This window comes from Zea mays, chromosome 3 (genome assembly GCF_902167145.1).
Source record: "Zea mays cultivar B73 chromosome 3, Zm-B73-REFERENCE-NAM-5.0, whole genome shotgun sequence".
In the NCBI taxonomy this organism is placed as follows: Eukaryota; Viridiplantae; Streptophyta; class Magnoliopsida; order Poales; family Poaceae; genus Zea; species Zea mays.
The window spans coordinates 158,732,852-158,752,676 of record NC_050098.1 but is presented as its reverse complement, the minus strand read 5'-3'; the positions used below and the strand labels follow the sequence as shown (position 1 = coordinate 158,752,676).

Here is a 19,825-nt window from a genome sequence, read left to right as displayed (position 1 = left end):
TTTAAGTGCTTGCAACACTTAGATTATCTTCATTTGTCACGAACATTGTTAGAGTTTAGCGGTTTGATATTGTTCGTTGTAGTTGAACCGCTCATATGAACGGTTGAAGTGCATGCTCAATATCATACGCGTCTCTACTCAAACGTGTTTGATCCTTGCTCATCATAGGTTCTATTTTTTTTAAGGATGGTGCGTCGGAGGAATCCTTCTGTGGTTGAATCCGACTCCTCTGACGACCAAGAGATTCATGGAGATACTCCCCCACGCTCCAGATCCAAGCGTGGGCGACGAAGTGGCAACGTCATGCAAGGTGGTGAGGCCTCCAGGTCTCAAGGAGATCGTGGTCGGACAGCCCGGAATCCCTCCGGTCGGTCCCGACCCGCGACAAATCCGCAGGCGTGGGAAGCAATAAGTGATGATGAGGGCGGGAAAGATGATGAAATTGATCTTCCCCCTGCCCACGCTCCTGTTATTCGAGGGTTGGTCCTCCACCGGGCGGAGGCTCGGCGTGCTGGCAATGAGCCAGTGACTGATTTCACTGCCAGTGGAAGTTCTGCTCTCCTTTAGGATCTCCGTTTCCAGAATCCTGCATTGCGCATTCGTGATGCTAGGATTGATGGGAACCGTTTTTGGACGCTTCATCATGTGGATTTTTACAATTCCGTGATCCTCCCCAAGAAACATCAACCCATACTACTTCAACGCTATATCAACTGGGAAGGATGTGAGGCCATTGGGGACCTAGAGATGACATAGACATTGAGGGCCTGTGAAAGAAAGAAGATGAAGAGTATAATGACATTCCAATATGATTGGAATGATGAAGTCATTGCCCAGTTTTACTCAACTCTGTGGATCAAACCAGCTGACGAGGAAAGTCCATACAACTATCCTTATCTGAACTTCTACATTGAAGGCAGCTGGTACAAGGTGAGCTACCGTCGGTTTGCTCACATTCTTGGATTCACTGACAATGATATTTCTGGTGATAAGATCAAGATCCATGATTTCCGCCAACCTACCAGAGATGAAGCCAGAGATCTTCATCTCTCTGAGTCTAGAAAATATTGGGAGTCCACCAACATGCACAAGTATTATAGATACATCAACTCCCTCAGCAGGATGACCCTCATTCCTAAAGGGGGTAATCAGATGAATATTCTTGGAGAGAGCAAGGTTTTGCTCTCATTCATGAAGCCCAGCAGCTCAGAGAGTATCAATGTCTTTGATATGATCTGGCAGGAAATCATCCATGCTGCCTGCTTTCCACTGAAGGGATGTCTTCATGCACCTTTTATCATGAAGATGATTGAAGTTGTGACCCAGTTTCGATATGATAAAGGTACAAGACATCAATCCTATACCCCTTTCTGCATTGATCCCAACAATCCAGCAGGGCGCTTAAGGAAAGCCTCTTCCAGCTCCCGTGCACATACCTCTGCGGGTCCGTCTGCTGGTCCTGCTGCTGCTGCCGGTGCCTCGTGTCCCTCCCCTGGCCGCGGATCTCCCACGCCACGTGGTCGTGGTCGAGGTCGTGGCCGAGGGATGGGTGCCCGCTTGGCCCACGGGATTGCGACATTTTTCTCTATGTGACGGAACATTTCTGCTGATGTACATGAGCTGGCAAGGCGTCAGCGGGAGACTGACGACAACCTTCATCGTCAAGCTTCCACTATGGGTATACCCTTCGCCCCTCGCTCGCCTGACGTGCCTTTCCATCCTCCTCCCCCGGAGATCAACGACTGGCACCAGCAGGCCTACGGGTGCCATTTATGTCAGCAGACGACGACGACGAAGAAGAAGCCTATTTTGATGATCGCGAGCAGTTTGCCCCGCCTCCCTATCACGGGGATCCGGGTCAATCATTCTCTCACCCTCCGCCCCAGGATCCTTCTGGTAGTGCTCCTCCCCCGGATCAGTCTGGGAAGAACACTTTGCCTCTCACCTGGCGCACCACTTCTTTGCTCCTCATCAGCCTCCTCCTAACTGGTGATCTTTGGATTGGCGGCTCTCTCTTTTTGGTTCTTGTTGCCAAAAGGGGGAGAAGGTTTCTTAGCCTGGCAGTACCTTCTATTTATGTAACGAACATCGGTTTGTAATAATTATTGGTCTATTGTATGATGCATGCATGGCTCTGAAGCCATAAACTTTTTTAATGATGTTATGAGATGTGATATCATTATTGTAATAGCAGTAGTAACTTTTCATATCATATGCTATGCAATAATGAGCTTGTATGTGTAATTTTACTCTTTCTATCATCACTCTCTATAATTATGTTTCATCCCTCACTGTTTTGTGTATGGTGTTGATTGTTCTCTCTCTCTAAATATGTTGCAAATTGACATATCAAGTCAATGTTAATATCACAAAACTCATGCACATATTTAGGGGGAGCTACACATACACAAAGGCTTTTATCTCGCAAGTACTCGTAATTTTTAATTTTTATCTCTACTCCAGTTTGTTTTGGCATCAATCACCAAAAAGGGGGAGATTGTAAGTGCAATCAACCCTAATTGAGGGTTTTGGTGATTAAATGACAAAACAAACTGAGATTCTAACAAGTTTGCTCCTAGCATGTACACAGTAATTCTACAGACAGGAGAAGCACAGATCTTACGAGCATAAAAATAGAAAGCACAGCGGATTTAAAATTCCACATCAAATGGCGTGCTCCAAGTGCTTAGAAACATCGGCGGTGCTAAATTTATAATTCTTGAGTCATAGGAATCGCCGTGCAATTAAGAGGGATCCGCGATGGTTAAGTAAGTTGTGCAATGAGCTAAGTTCAAAATCCTTTGAAAACATCTTCGAGAACATTTTTCCAGATCATGAATGCCCTTGAGAAAAACAAATTTCACTTCCCACAAAAACTCCACTTTTGTTCTCTTCAAAATACTCAAAATTTGGTTTTAGCCCTGAAAACCGGTTCAACCGGTCCTGAAACCGGTTCAACCGGTTTTGGGACTGCTCCTCTGCCATCCCTGCTCTGACCTGTCTGACAGTCAGAGCTGTCAGAAAAGTCACTGCAGATCTTTTTGGAAAACCGGTTCAACCGGATTTTTCCCTTACTCAACCGGTTTTGAATCCGGCCGAGTCTCCGGCTGAGTAGGTCAGTGAACCAGGATCTCCCTGGTAGAAACCGGTTCAACCGGTCTGAAAACCGGTTCAACCGGTTTTTACTCTTTTTCTCCCAACGGCTGCCAGCTTTTGGGGGATCCTTTATATACCCCCTCACACTCTCTCTCTCATTTACTTCTGCCTCTCCCACGAAATCTTGGCTGACCAAACTCCCAACAAGTGCATTCATTTCACCTTTCACACCCGCAATCGCATCTCCTTCAATCATTTGAAGGACCCTTGGTGTGAGGTGAACTCGATTGAACATGCTGTTAATTTCATCTCGATTCTCCTATTCTCTTTGTTCTTGAGCTCGTTGCAAACTTAACCTTGTGCGGATTTGTTACTCTTAGAACCTCGTGTTCCTTGACGGTTAGAGGTTGCTTGGGAGTCTCCAAATTTGTGGACGACCCCAAGAAGTTTGTATCACCCGCTCTTTGAGTTTATTTGAGAAGAGATTGCCTTGACCTTTGTGGTTGGCTTGTGGAGGATTAGGGTTGGAAAAGACCCGGCCCTTTGTGGGCTCCTCAACGAGGAGTAGGACACCTTTGTGGTGGTTGCCGAACCTCGGGTTATATTGCGTGTTCTTGTATGTTGTTGTTAAGCGCTTTAAATTCGTTGGTTGGTTCATATTATCCATTCGAGTAGATTTTGTGTAGGACAAGTCTTTAGCTATATTCTTCACTACTTCGTATTTGTTTAACAGATTATCTAATCTAAGTTGAGCAGGTTCAAACTTGTTCAGTTGTAATTAAAATCAACTGAACCGGTTTGCACCAGTGCAACTTTAATTTAACCTATCTCGAAGTTTTTAGTGAAAATTTTCAGGTGTAGCCTATTCACCCCCCTCTAGGCTACTTTCAAATCTACTCCTTAACAACAGATCACTAAATGTCAATAAACTTGACACTGCCACATGACTTGCAGTTATAGGAGTAAAATACTACTGGATCATAATCATAGTAAATTCTTAGTGGTCGCTCTATGCTATCAACCACTCTTAATCTGGGTACGAATTTCTTCATCTATATTGTGTGCCCATTTGTCTCATGCATGGCTACAAACTTAGTGTGCATTGTCGACGATGCTCTCAATGTCTGTTTGCGACTCTTATAAGAAATAACTCCCCGAGAGAGTGTAAATACATACCCTGAAGTAGACTTCGATGTATCTCTACAACTTCCTCAGTCAACATCTGCATAGCAAACTATTCATACAGAACTAGATCTTCTGTAGGTTAGCATGAGACCATTTTAGTACCTTGGAGGTACATTAGAGCCTTCTTAACTGCTTAACAATGTTCTATGCCTGGGTTGATCTGATATCTCCCAAGCATCCCGATAGTAAGTTCTAAGTCAGGGCAAATATATACTTGAGCATACATGATGCTTCCTACAGTATAAGCATATGGTATTAACTTAATCTAATCTTTCTGACTGGTTCTAGGGACACTGATGATTCCCAAACTTATCACCCTTGACTATTGGCGCATGTGTGGCCTTACACTGATGCATATTGTACTTATTTAGTACTTTTCTATGTATGACTTATGTGAGAGTTCTAATACTCCCTTATGTCTATCTCTGTGAAATTCTATTTCTAAAACATAGGAGGCTTCTCCCATGTCTTTCATATCGAAGTTCGAGGAAATAAAACTTTCTTTTTCTGCTAGTAGATCCTTATCACTACTAGCTAAAAGTTTGTCGTCGATATACAGAACAAGGAAGATATGCTTTCCTTTATTAAACTTTGCATAAATGCAATTGTCTTGAAACCAAACTTTTTGATAGTCTAATCAAACTTGATATATCATTGTATGGAGGATTGTGCCATGAACACGTTTTTCTACTAACTCTCTATATAGGAATGATGTATTTACATCCATCTGGTAGTGATCTAGATCAAAATGGGCCACTAATGCCATAATGATCCGGAATGAATCTTTCGTTGAGACAGGTGAGAAGGTTTCATGGTAGTCAATGCCTTCTCTCTGTGTGAACCCACAACTCTAGCCTTGTATCTTTCTACATTCCCTTTAGAGTCACGCTTGGTCTTATAGACTTAGCTTTCTATTTTGGCTCCTTGGGAAATGACCTCTGAGTCCCAAACTTTTTTCATTCTCATGGATTCCAATTCATCTTCCATGGTTGTAACCCATTCGGATAAATTTGGACTTCACATAGCTTATTCATATGTAGTGGGATCACCTTCTGCATAAATGTCCCCACTAACATATATCTCATCAGTTTCTATGTCTGCACTCGTGTAAACTTCATAATCACTAGGAATCACAGACCGTCTAGCTCGTCGACGTCGGTCGGTGGCCCGACGTAGGCTCTGTTGGTTGGCTTACTTAAAAGAGGTGGTGGCCTCTGTTTCTGTCCATGTGCTCTCGCATCCATAAACTTCTCTTTAACTTGATCCCTCTATCTGTGACAAATGTATGTATGCAATGTGATGTATTGTAAAGACGAGATCGAGTTTAGGCCGGTCCCTTTACATTTTCTGTGTCTTATTGGTGCGCTAGACTGAAATATGGGCCTCGGATAGACATCTCAAGCCCCCTACACATTTTTCTATTAATGGATGTGGTCCTTGAACTATCGTAGTTCTTGGATAATGCAAAATATGCACTTGACCTGTTCGTATCTGGGGTTAAATCGATTATGGTTCTAACCCTAATCCATTCTATACCGTGGTTTGCTTGTTCTCTATCTTTTTGTCGCAAATCTCTTGATCCCGACCCTTTCGGTTGCAAGAATAGTGCACTTGTGCACATGAACCGCTCGATATTTTGGAAAAAATAGGGTTTCTGACCCATAAGCGATCTGTGCATTCTTCCACTTGTTCCCTCCTTGATCTTTGTCGTGGATTCATAGATTCAGAGCCCTTGACTGATCTCTGTATTACGGTGTTGGGGGCCTTCTTCCTCCGAAGGTCCTCAAAAACGTGGCTGACCATGTGTTTTTAGTACGACATGGATTATTACAGGGGGCTTCGTCTTCGGGATGAAGGTCTTCTCTCATGACAGGGTGAAGATGTAGTCCGAAGGTGATAAGAATGGACGACGAAGCTATAAACAGAGAGTTTTGACTTGATGTGATGACGAAGACCAAATATGATGATGACTGAAAAAGGGACAAAGACTACTTAGTCCTTAATGATTCTCATTGTGATTATAGATGAATGTCAGGGGCATAAATGTACTTTTACTCGGGCTGTGTCCCGTGCCTATAAATAGATGAACAGTAGCACCGTACTGTTCACGCTGATTTGTAATCACTCTCCCGTCTTCACCTTCGAGCAAACCGGAAGTATCAATGTAATATTAATACTATTAATACTCATATATGTTTTATGGAATGCAAATATAAATGAATTAATGAAATGCAGTTACTATCTTTATCCTTTCGCAATCCTATTCACATATTAAATGATGAAGGTATGTCCTTCTTGACCTTTGTCTGATGAGCATTATACCCATGTGGAGATAATGCTTCGGAAGACGAAGATCCGTAATAATTAACAATTGTGTTGCCTTGTTCTTGATCTATAACATTTGAGAACAAGTGACCAACATACGGATTTATGGATGAGATAGGGTTATGAAACCCTAACCCTCAGATGTCTGATTTACTGGGTTCCAAGCCATGAGACTCACCGAGTCCATGAATTTTGGCTGAACCTAGTTATCTAGGGTTAGGATAAAACCCTAACCCGCAAACTGATTATTCTCTGTCTTTCTAATCTATTCTTATTTGTGCTCGGGTGATAAGACAATGAGGAAAAACTGAGTCTTAATCACTTTGACCTGAGACAGTTTTCTATGATCTCAAAATCGTGTTTGGATTAGGAGATCTAGGGGCCTTAGGATGGCTTTGATAACATTGATAATCTTTGGTGCCTAGGATTGATTCCTAAGCCCCTAGAATATCGATTCGTAACTGGAAAACTTTGATGACGAGTATATCTGTTCTACTGAGAGGAATATGGTGATATACCTTCGTTGTGTTGATTTGTTGATGGAGCGTAGTCGCTGGTGTCGGTGTCACCTCCATAGCCTGTAGAGGAACAACATGCATTGGTATCCGAGCCATCGTAGGTTGTCGCGTTTCCAGTTACTCCGACGCCTAGGCGATGGGTCTTGTCTGTGGATTAGGGTTTAGGGCGATGTATTAGTGTTAGTCTTTCATGTGCCCCCTTAATCATTTATATAGCGTCGTGTAACCGGTGGCTATAACCGAGGTCAGCGTGGGCTCTCTCAATCAAGAGTATAGGTGTACATGTGGGCCGGCCTGGCCCGGCACGGCACAAGCACATCTAGGCACAACCCACAAAGGCACGGCCCACAAAGGCACAACCCCAATTGTGGGTCGTGCCAGCACATGGGCCGAGCCAACGGCCCACGGCACGGCACACAATTACTTATGTGTGCCAGGCCGGCCCAAAAAGCCCAAAATGCCATAATGTGCCAGACCAGCCCACATATAAAATGCAACAATAATAATATGAAAACAGAGGTACTCAGGTACAGAACATATATGACCAAATAAAATTGAGCTGTTTTGTGGCTGCCTCATTAAAAACCTTTGGTCAGAAGGGAAAAAGAGTACAGCTAGCTCAAAAATAGTAATCAGTTCAATGTTTCGAGAGTTTAGTTGAGTAATACAGCCATACATACGAAATACATATACAATGATAAAATCCTACACGGCCACATGCACACTAGGCAATAGCAACAGGTTGAGCATCTTGATTATCATCACCATCACCATCTAGATACTGATTCTCGAAGGCTTGTTGAAGCTCTGGATTCTCCAAGTTGTGCTGTTCTCGATCGTCGCCCATCTGCCAATCCTTCAAACATGTCAAGGTCTCCACCATCTCACTAGTTAGACAACGTCTCCTCTCCTCAAGCACCCTGCCAGTAAGACTAAAAACAGATTCGGAGCTAATAGTTGAAACAGGTACAGTTAGAACCACTATGCGAAACATCAATAAGCCTCATTCCAATGACCCTTTTCTCTAACAACCAATCAACATTAACAAAATGGGCAACAACACTAATATAATCTTCCTTCGCATTACCAGACCATATATCAGATGTGAGTGCAACAGATGACACACTAGATTGCAATAGATCAATCAACACGGTACGACGTTGCTTGAAAAACTTAACAAGATCTCTAGTCGTTGTCTGTCTACACACAGAACGGAACCTAGGATTATGAGAGCATCTAATGTAACGTTCAAAAGCAGGATGACCACCAAAACCCAAAGGAAGATCTAAAGTAGCAATCAAACGACACATTTCAGTAAGAGCAGTAGCAGCATTATAATCCCATGAACGCACAGAACCATCACCATTAAACTGAAGTAAAGATTGTGACCTACTTGCACGCTCAGCTTTAGATGCACAAGTAATACGATGTCGATGCAAATGACATGTACCACCCTTAGCAGTTAACTGTGATTTGCAGTAGTGACATTTTGCTGCATACCTGACTTTCTTACCATTAACTTGTTTGTAGAGTTGCTCGAAGTCATTCCACACATCAGAGGTGGTTTTCCTACCTCGCTTGTTACCTGTGTCCGAGCTGCTGCCTACAACAGTTGGGCTTGCACTCGGCGTTGGCGTGAACGAAGAACTGCCACCGGCGCCATCCTCAATGGAGGTCGGATGATTCGGAGTCGGATCTGCGGTAGACGCTGTTGTGGCTTGCCGTTCAGGTAGAGACAGGGTGGCCGTGGCCCGTGCACCGAGCTGGGGAAGTGGAGTCGGGGCGCCACCTCCATTTCCTTGCGCCATTGCCGACGTCGAGGAAGCTCGCGGGCTCGCTGCGCACAGGGAAGAGCAGCATGTGTTACCTGGCGGGTGGCGGAATAGGGAGGCGGCGCGACCGCGCGGGACAGGGAGGCGGCGCAAGAAGCCGAGAACGAGGGAGAGGGATGCGCGACCGTGCGATTACCTGACCGGCTGGGACACGGAGCCACGGAGGCGGCGCGACCGCGCGAAGACGAGGGAGGCCGGAGGCGGTGCGGCGAGCGGCGGCGCGAAGACGAGGGAGCAGGGAATGAGCGTTGAGCGAGCGGCGGCGGGAAGACGCAGGCAGTGCCGCAGAGGCAGAGCCGCCGTTCAGGATTAGGGTTTGTTGTGCGCTGCGCCTGTGCCAAACGGCGCCAAATAGAATTGGTGTGGCCGTGTGCCCGTGTGGGTGGGGAAGTGGCTGTTGGATGGCGACGACGCGGTGCCTGATCGGACGGTCGACGGATAGGATCGCTAGGGACTAGGGTTTTTAAGTTTAGTGGGCTTTAGTGTGCCTTAGTTAAATGGGCCGTGCCAGGCCGGCCCGTGTGCTTGAGTTGAGGCCCCGGCACGGCCCATGCATTGTACCAGGCCGGTCCGGGCCCGCAAATAGGTTAGGCCGTGCCTAAAATTGTGTGCTTTGGGCCGGCTTGTTAGGTACAGCCCAAATGTACACCTAATCAAAAGTCTGATTAAAGAGAAATAGTTGGGTTTAGTCCAATCATATCACTCGCTGTAGAGGGACATACCGTAGTGGAGTCGAGGAGACGGGCGATGAATACTGACACGTGGACCACCACGGTGCATGCGACTCCAGTCCAATCCTGTGTTAGGTGTAGCACTAGTTATTGCTCTGTGGGCTGGTGGCTTGCCTGGTGCTACACTGCTGCTACTGTACCGCCGTCCTCATGCTCGCTGGTGAGAGGACGAGGACGGCGAACACGGACGCAGACACAAACAGCAGCTAGCCTTCACTGATGACTGGCTTGGGCGACCACTACTAGGCATGTCAGGTCAGCTGTGGTGTCTTGGAGCAGGCAGCAGAAACGGGGCACTTGGACTGGAGCCGCCGACCCGTTCGAGTCTTCCTTCCCTGACGCTGCCAAACGTGTGGGGGGTGTGAATGGAGACCGGGCCGTCGACCGCCGACGCTTTGTCGTCCCCTAGCACCAGCTCTCCTCCGGCTCGCCGTGGGCGGCCGGCCACCGCGTGGGGAAACCGGAAACGGACGGAGCACGTCCCGCGGTCCAGGGGAGGAGACGAACACAGCAGACCGGGCTATCCATCCATCCATCGCCGTCTCGTCACACGGCTACCGTCCAGCTTTAGCTACGATTTCGTGGCGTCCGAGGACCGAGGTTTCAGAAAATCCAGGTCTCATAGTCTGTGCAGTATGCAATGCGAGCTTGGAAAAACAATGTTTGAACTTGACTCCAAAGCTCGCGCGCGTGCACCGCAAACTCATCTGGTATATACATCGATTTCATTTGACGCAGAAACAGTCAGGCCTGCAATGACCCAGTGCCACATGACAAAACCTCAGCTCTCCCTCCTGGTTCGTACACACACGTACCATGTTCGGATTTGACTTTGGATAAAACCAAATGGTGACGGATTTCATTGCTTCCATAAGTCTCAGTCAACAAATGGGATGGATTTTTTTTTCTTTTTCTGTGAGCTAGTTTGGCAACACCATTTTCTCAAGGGATTCCAATTTTCTTAAGAGAAAATGAACTAATTTTCCTTTAAAAAATGGAAATCCCTTGGAATTTCCATTGAAAAAATATGGTTCCCAAACTATACTAAAATAAACCGACTTCTAGAATCACCCTTGTAAGTAGTAGTATATCATGGAAACAGATTTCACACGATTCAAATATCGTAAATAAGTTCCGCACGAATTAACTAAAAACTACAGCAAACAAGCAACGCAGGCTATTCTCAGGTGCATACATATTGGTAGCGATGCCCTTGTCCTACTCCCAGGTGCTATTCTCTGTAAACATGGCGACGTATGCTATTCTCTGTAAACATGGCGACGTATGTCTGTCTGATAAAACACACACTGGTTTACACGCAAGTTCACCACAAAACTTTGACCACCTTTTAAGGTAAAAAAAAATGGCGTGCCATCCTTTTCTTTTTTTGCTTGAAAGGCTGGAGCATGCCTTTATTGACGACTCACTTGTTTGCTACCACACGATCTGGATTGTGTATCCTTATGCCGTTCAAGATATAACCACCAAAAGCATTCATTTGCATGTGTGGATGGGTGCGAGATGGAAGGACCTGTAGTGTACACAAGGAAGACAAATAGTTCTGTAAGTTCGCATATGTATGCCAGTATTTCCTCCAAGGCTCGAAGACAATAGTCCTTCAAGTTGCTATATCTGTTGTAACAAGCAAATCCAGTACATGTAATACATAACCGATCATTGGGAGAGTGCAGAATATGTCTTCGAATGCATGCTCATTCAGGAATGTTCAGGTGCTCACCTGGTATTCACGCAGCCAGGGTTCAGAAAGCTGCAATCCAATAGCCATCTTTGATAACTGCAAGCTGTGCATGCACTTTGCAAGAGGCTGCCGTGCAGGTAAAGACAAGGAAATAAGGAACTTTGACAATCATACCTTATACAAGAGCAAGCAAGAGATAGGAAGAAGCAAAAAAAAAATGAATTTTCTCCACAACATATGTTAATGATCTCAGGCATTAAAAGAATGCACTGTGTTGCTATCCAGGCATTTCAAACCAGAATTTAGACAATTTTAGCATATGCAGTAAACCAAAGGAAATCCAATTCACGATTGGCATGCTGTATCAACATCAAAGAATATTTACCTCGAGATGCTGGTGATATATAGCAAATGGGGCTGAATAAGACAAAAGTGGAAGCATATCAGCAACAAGACGCTCTACTTCGTGGCCAGGGGCAGCAACAATCAAACTGCATCAAGAAGAGACCATCGTGTTAATCAGAATATGTGCTATAATAGAAGAATATCTTCTACAACTTGCATTACCTACTAAAGCCATGTTCCTTCCAATATTTCATCTTTTCTGGTGACGGTGCTTTTCCAGGTTTAGGAGGTTTTGAAGCATTTAAGGTACCGTCGCTGTCTTTGCCACCTACAGATTCACAATAGCATCCAGAGATCAAAAATTAGCTTCACTAGAGCACTTTTCAGATTCATCAACCTTTTACCTAATGAAGAATTCTCATCTTGAACAAGATGCTCATCCAAAGAAGGCTCCGAGACCTCCATATCACTTGGCTGATCTGTTGATAACTGTGCCTTCTCATCTGGCACTGCTGTGTCCACTTGCTGTGCCAAAGATGATTGTGCATCCTCATCTACAGCAGGTTCTATCATCTCCCCTTCAGCGCTACTATTGACAACAGAAGGGGTATTCCCAGAACTTTGCATTGAACATAGGGCACTAATTGGCGCCTGAACAATCCTGAATGGAAAGTTTATCACAACTTCAGACACAGTATAACTCAAACTAAATCATGGATGCTGCCCACTTCTACAAATTGAACTGTACCATTCATATATCTACAGCTTCAAATAAGAATATTAAATGTTTCTTACATGACAGTATGGACTAATAGTTCAAAAGAAGTGAAAGCTCATATTAAATTGCATGGTAAGCAATTATCAATCTAGTTTGGCTGTCTTCATGAATTTGTACAACCTAACAGGGTTACAACTGGAGAAATAATCCGTGCTTAAAATCTGCTTGGTAGACAAATGGTGAAAAATCCAGGTTTTCAATTTTTTTAGTGTCTAAATACATATTTGATTATTTCATGTGATCTGAATAACTCGCACTTGGATTTTGGATGGCATCATGGAAAATGCAGTATTAACTTGATTAAAAGGTCAATTTTCCGTAACGTTGTTATTCCAGACATTATCTAATTAAAAGCATCCTAGTGCCAAAAGAAAATTACCTGCTGACCATATCACTGCTCAAATTGTACATTCTTATAATGTCGATGGAGCTGGGTGCTGAACCAAGATATGTGCTGCAAACATACCCTGTACCTATTAATGTAAAGAACAACAAAAAATATTCATAATCAAATTAGGATTTTACATAGCCAATGCATTATAATTGGCATGCCTAGAGAACACCAAAAGGCAGATCATATATCTAAAAAATGATGAATGCTGGATGTTGGCACTTGGCACTTACGGCAGGTGGGGCTGGAAATGAAAATGGGAAGCCATGTTTGTTGAAAATCGTTTCTGAAAAATGTGGTATCGTTTATGCCCTTTTTCAACCGTTACCATATATTAGAATTTTGACTTTCTAATTTCTGTGAGCGTCGTAATGATTTTGACATTGAATAGTGTACACACCCCGTCCACTCCCGAACCGGCGGTACTTACTCCTGTCAGCTCACTAGAATCATATATTGTCCTCACAGACCAACACAAGTCTTTTGTGTGCACTTTGTCCTCACTCATGCGCACCCGAGAAAACTTCTCGGCCAGTCACCCATCCCAAATTGCTCCAAGCCAAGCTCGCTTAATTTGGAGGTTCTTTCGAGATAGCCTTCCGAAAAAGAAGATGCACCTTGTTGATATGAGTACTCTATTAATTTTATTAAGCATTGGACCAGGATATCACCATCCACAGGGGTCAGGATATCACAATCTACCCCCCTTAGAAGACCGACGTCTTCGTCGGTCAACCTCAATCCAAAAACCTTCCCCTCTTGGCCACGTCTGTGTGTCCAGTGTCATCATATGTCATGCCATGTGACCACTCCGGAGCCAATGTTTGCCATAGACAACAAGAGAAAAAGAGGAATATATTTTACCTCCTAAACGTTCGGCTACAGCTCCAACAACTAAACCTCCAACCATATCAACCACAAGCACATCTGAATACGCACCAATGTTTGCCATAGACAACAAGAGAGATAGTGTGTCAACTCGCATAAACCTAATAACCACAGAAACAACAGCATAAAGTGTCTGAGAGTAGTACATATTAAGAAAAAAAAGAAGAAATTATATATGAGGACTGAACCAAAACAACAGATGCCACTTCTCAATGAACTAATAAAGAGAAAAAAATACCCTATACGAGCTGGAGTTTTCTTGAAGTATGTCTCACAAATGCTGCACATGAAAAGGACCACAAATTAACCCTGCTGCCCATAAGATTAAAAAATAAATTTAAGATTGATAAAGATCCAGCAATCAAACTTCAAGAGGTTTGCGCTATGCCAAATTATGAGTTGTAGTAGAATGTTACAAAATAAATCCAAAAAAACAGATAAATCATTTTGGTTGCAGACTGTACAAACTACAAAGACTACTAGAAAGGTACCTTCGAGCAGAAGGGCGTCGCAAAAGAACTTTAGGCGCATATTTCTTTTGTTTCTTTAACTTGTACTTCTCCTGCAACCAAAATGATTTAATCAAATCAATCATCAACGAATTTGAAACTTAAGGAGACCAAAGAAAGTAAAGCTAATAAATTATTGTACTAACCTGTGAGAAGACAGTTTTATTTCCAAATGTTGAGCTGTTTGCTATTAAAGCTTCTACAATCTCGTCACCAGTTGCACCATCCCTGTTTTGGAAAATCAAATTGCATACATACTTGGAAGTAAATCAGAGTGAACAGAGAAGAAAACATAGTGTATATTCAATAGAAGTCAAATATGATCAGAATATCACCTCTTCATTGCCTCTATGTCATCGCTAGATAAATTTTGAGCTGTATTATTATCAACCAGAGACCTATTGTCTCTGGTTTCATCCTGCGTTTGTCCATTGGCATCATCTGGCGTGTTATGATCTAGATAAATGAGTCAGTGTTACAAAAATCAGATAGTGTGCATAATGATGAGTACACCATGAAAGAAAGAGGGGGCATTAGTTAACTGTTAACCTAGACAGTAAGAATCATTGCAGCATGACCCTTATCTTTGTTAAAAAGAAGAGAGAATGATTTGTTTGTAGGAAACTAGTTCAAAAAATTAGGCTTTCATTAATTAGGCACATTGTACATATGGCACAATGGAACAGCAACTTCACAGAACTTGGATATAGATGAGGCCTAATAGCTGACTAACTATGAACAATAATGTGCTTCTGTTATGTTTTCAGTTAACTGAAAATTGCACACTGAATGAAAACAGAAAAGGCTTGAGCTTTGCGAGTAAAAGGTTACAACTTGTTGAGCTTTAAAAAGGTTTAACCTCGAGCTGGCAATTCAGCTCGATAGAGGCTTCGAATCAGAATCTATCCTTACCACGAGATGTGGCGTCCGCGGCGGCGCAGGGAACGAGTCCGCCGGCGCCGAGGCGGAATAGGGAGCCAAAGGGGCGTCCCACGAGCGGCTTCAGTGAACAAGTCTTGTTCCCAATCTTCACCGTCCTGCGCACACACAAACGATTGGTTTGAGGGGTGGGGGCGGAGTTGCGATGTCAGGAAGCTGAGGGAAGGGAAGGAGGGTGGGACTGACGCGCCGGGGGTGAGGCGGAAGAAGGCTAGGCGGTCGCCGTCATTGATGTCGAGGAGGACGCTGCAGCCCTCCCACGCCTCCCGGCAAATCGGTGGCGGCTGCGGGTCCATTGGTGTGGGCGTGAAGCGGGAGTTGGAGTTGGGGAGAAAGCGAAGCGACGACAAGCGAGGGTTTAAGGAGCGAGCGGGTCGGGTTGGGTCGGATCCCACCCAACCAGACTCCACAACAGGGATGGAGAGACGGCCCGATAAGCATGCCACTAGGGATGAAAACCGTGGGAAATTGCCGTGAAAATCGTCTAACCATTTTTGATTTCATATTTACATATAAAAATGGTAATCTAAAATACTCCGTCCGAAAAACGAAGATATAAGAAATATCAGGAACGATACGGTCGTATGCATGTCGATAACGGTCGTAATTTAGGGGGCATTTCTTTGGGATTATTATCTGTACAGATTATATAATCCAACAACTTTTGAACTAAGTTCTTGTTTGTTTTCTTCTAGGATTATATAATCCAGCTTATGAATTACATAATCACCTATTGATTTGACTATGGATTATCATAATCTAGTTATCTAGATTATATAATTCATCTAACAATATGTGTTGTTCGTCGTGATTTATTTAAGTTGATTATATAATCTAGAGGGTAAATAAATGAGGTGTAAGTGTTAGTTCAAAATTTGTTGAATTATATAATCTAGGCAGATTATAATCCAAGACAAACACCCCCTTAAACCGAGAACACCGACTAATTACCACTTCAAATGTGTAGCTCGACACAAGAGATGCAATAATCATATCATAACATCAATATAATACAAATAAGAATCCCTTAAAATATACATAATAGTAGCGTACTAATCATTGCAAATATTTGATAACATTGAATATTTGAAGTATGGGGATAGCAGCTGAGTATTGAATTATGGGAATGTTCATAAACCAACAACATAAGTACCATGTTGAGTACACAATGGTTAAGGTTCAAAGTCATACCCCTTAAGTTCCAATTTTAATGCAATAGCCTTTTAGATCACCAATAGTGGAAATGTGGAACCAACTTTCTCATCTGATAAAATCTCTACTATTCTATATGGCTATAGTGTAGGCGTCCACCACTTGCTTCACCACGCCTCCGCCCTAGCCCTCCACCCCTCCCCCCCCCCCCCCCCCCCGTGCGGCATCCATGGCGCCGCTAATCTCGTCGCGGTATCCATGGCATCGTCCTCGCCCTCGCCCTCCCCCCATGTCGGCATGCCCCCGCCTATCCACACCCGCTACCTCCGCCCCCGACTCCATCATCCCGCCATGCCCCAGCTATCGGCCCCTTCTCCCGCATGCCCCAATCGTCGCCCCCTTCCATGTCTGCCACGCCCCCACGCCCCCTCCTCCCTCACTGCAACAGCCTCCACCTGCGGCTAGCATGACGAGATCGAAACCCGCACCCGCCGCCTCACAGAACCCTAGCTCATGACTTCACTCAAAATCCATCGAGGCCACCACTCGGGGCCGAGGGTACCCCTCGCGCCGCCACCGGCTCGGGCACTCTCCCGCGCGTCTGTTGCGTCAACAGCAGCCGCAACTGAAAGTCGTCTAGAGGGGGTGAATAGGCAAATCTGAAATTTACAACTTTAAAGCACAACTACAAGTCGGGGTTAGCGTTAGAAATAAATCCGAGTCCGAAAGAGAGGGCGAAAACAAATCAACCAAGGAAATAGAGCGGATGACACGGTGATTTGTTTTACCGAGGTTCGGTTCCAAAGAACCTAGTCCCCGTTGAGGTGGTCACAAAGACCGGGTCTCTTTCAACCCTTTCCCTCTCTCAAACGGTCACCTAGACCGAGTGAGCTTTCTCCTTAATCAAATGGGTCACTTAGACCCCCACAAGGACCACTACAAACTTAGTGTCTCTTGCTTTGATTACAAGTGCCTGAGAATAAGAATGGGGAAGAAGAAAGCACGATTGCAAAAGCCAAGCGACAAGAGCGACAAATAACACATAGATCACTCTCTCTCTCTTAAGTCACTAATCACTAATGATCACTTGTCTCAATTGTGGAACTTGTAGAGATTGGAAGCTTTGATTGTGTCTTAGAATGGATTGCTAGCTCTTGTATTGAATGTGAAAGATTGAAATGCTTGGGTGAAGTGAATAGAGGTAGTTGGGGTTGTATTTATAGCCCCCAATCACTTCCTAGTTGTTGCTCCTTTTCTGCCGACCGCGGACAGTTCGCGCCCCTGGTCCGGACGGTCCGCCCCTGCACATCAACGACTGAAATCGCAACGGTCAGCACTAACGACTATATCAACGGCTATATAGCATTTAATGCGTTGTCAGATGTCAGATAAAGGCAGTCGCGGACGGTCCGGTCGTGCACCCCGGACGATCCGCGAGGACGCTATAATTCATTTTACCGAACCCGTCACCTTCGGGTTTTTCGGTTCTTCACCGACCGAACGGTCTGCGCTTGAGGTCGGACGGTCCGCGCTTGAGGTCGGACGGTCCGCGCTTGGTCTCGAACGTGCTTGCTTTTCCATCGGACGGTCCGTAGTGTAGACTTGTGTTTTTGCATTAATTATGTCCGAGGCTCACCCTAGTGTCGCGGACGGTCCGCTGCAAGGGCCCAGACGGTCCGCGCTTAGGTGATTTTCCAAAAAAGCTTCTCCTGTCCAAAATAATCTACGGTATTCCGAACAGTTGATTTAGAATAGTTGTAGATGAACTTATGCACCTGTGAAATGATCAACTAGGCAAACCGGTTAGTTCATAAGGTTTGTGATGGTCGTCAAACACCAAAATCGATTATAGGAAATATTGAGACTATTTCCCTTTCAGCAACCATGGCGTAGTCGTGCGTTGCCTCGTCGAGGAAGGTGAGTGCTCATGCGAAAGCGCCTCTCATCTGTCTCGCTTCGTTCTTTTGTTGCGCGTGTGTGCACCGCCAGTTGTGTCTGCCCGTGCGGTGGCCTTGGTGGATTTGGTTCTTCCTAACTCTAGATCGATCTATTTCCTCATCCTAAGCGTGTAGGATCGATTTATGGGAGGGAGCAGGGTCACGTGATTGATTTCTCTTGAAAGGGAATTAGGCTTACACCTAAGTCCTAAATAATTTTGGTGGTTAAATTGCCCAACACAAATCTTTGGACTAACTAGTTTGCCCAAGTGTATAGATTATACAGGTGTAAAAGGTTCATACTCAGCCAATAAAAAGACCAAGTTTTGGATTCAACAAAGGAGCAAAGGGGCAACCGAAGGCACCCCTGGTCTGGCGCACCGGACTGTCCGGTGTGCCACCGGACAGTGAACAGTACCTGTCCGGTGCACCAGGGGACTCAGACTCAAACTCGCCACCTTCGGGAATTTCCAGGGGGACTCGGCTATAATTCACCGGACTGTCCGGTGTGCACCGGACATGTCCGGTGCTCCAAGGAAGCACGGTCTCCGGAACTCGCCAGCCTCGGGTTCGCGTGGCAGCCGCTCCGCTAAAATTCACCGGACTGTCCGGTGTGCACCGGACTGTCCGGTGAACCAGCGGAGCAACGGCTCTCTTCGGCGCCAACGGCTCCCTGCGGTGCATTTAATGCGCGCGCAGCGCGCGCAGACGTCAGACATGCCCATACCGGTGCACCGGACATCAAACAGTACATGTCCGGTGTGCACCGGATACCCAGGAGGGCCCACAAGTCAGAAGCTCCAACGGTCAGAATCCAACGGCAGTGATGACGTGGCAGGGGCACCGGACTGTCCGGTGTGCACCGGACTGTCCGGTGCGCCATCGAGCAGACGCCTCCAGCCAACGGTCAAGTTTGGTGGTTGGGGCTATAAATACCCCAACCACCCCACCATTCATTGCATCCAAGTTTTCCACTTCTCAACTACTACAAGAGCTCTAGCATTCAATTCTAGACACACTAAAGAGATCAAATCCTCTCCAATTCCACACAAAGTCCTAGTGACTAGTGAGAGTGATTTGCCGTGTTCATTTGAGCTCTTGCGCTTGGATTGCTTCTTTTCTTTCTCACTTGTTCTTGAGATCACAACTCCATTGTAATCAAGGCAAGAGGCACCAATTGTGTGGTGGCCCTTGCGGGGAAGTTTTGTTCCCGGCTTTGATTAGAGAAGAGAAGCTCACTCGGTCCGTGGGACCGTTTGAGAGAGGGAAGGGTTGAAAGAGACCCGGCCTTTGTGGCCTCCTCAACGGGGAGTAGGTTTGCAAGAACCGAACCTCGGTAAAACAAATCTCCGTGTCTCATTTGCTTATTCGCTTGGGATTTGTTTTGCGCCCTCTCTTGCGGACTCATTTATTATTACTAACGCTAACCCCGGCTTGTAGTTGTGTTTATATTTGTAAATTTCAGTTTCGCCCTATTCATCCCCCCCCTCTAGGCGACTA

At 45.1% G+C, this 19,825-nt stretch overlaps 1 protein-coding gene across 1 annotated transcript; it reads right to left on the bottom strand.

Moving 5' to 3' along the window:
* Positions 1–10,729: 10,729 nt before the first annotated feature.
* LOC103650815 (tRNA (adenine(58)-N(1))-methyltransferase non-catalytic subunit trm6) lies at positions 10,730–15,638 on the bottom strand. The gene is made up of 13 exons (XM_008676397.3): positions 15,423–15,638; positions 15,210–15,334; positions 14,633–14,753; positions 14,444–14,525; positions 14,280–14,350; positions 14,027–14,068; positions 13,765–13,889; positions 12,889–12,982; positions 12,136–12,392; positions 11,954–12,059; positions 11,772–11,877; positions 11,426–11,512; positions 10,730–11,218 (listed from the first exon to the last, which is right to left on the bottom strand). The coding sequence occupies exons 1-13, from the start codon at positions 15,530–15,532 to the stop codon at positions 11,111–11,113; spliced, it is 1,434 nt and encodes a 477-aa protein (XP_008674619.1). The 5' UTR covers positions 15,533–15,638; the 3' UTR covers positions 10,730–11,110.
* Positions 15,639–19,825: the final 4,187 nt, after the last annotated feature.

Excerpts from the sequence above, each read along its gene's own strand:
- LOC103650815 (XM_008676397.3), bottom strand. The coding sequence starts at position 15,532 with ATGGACCCGCAGCCGCCACCGATTTGCCGGGAGGCGTGGGAGGGCTGC. Across the intron at positions 12,983-13,764 it reads TGTAGCCGAACGTTTAGGAG|GTACAGGGTATGTTTGCAGC; the intron begins GTAAAATATATT and ends TTACATTAATAG. Across the intron at positions 11,513-11,771 it reads TATATCACCAGCATCTCGAG|CCTCTTGCAAAGTGCATGCA; the intron begins GTAAATATTCTT and ends CCTGCACGGCAG.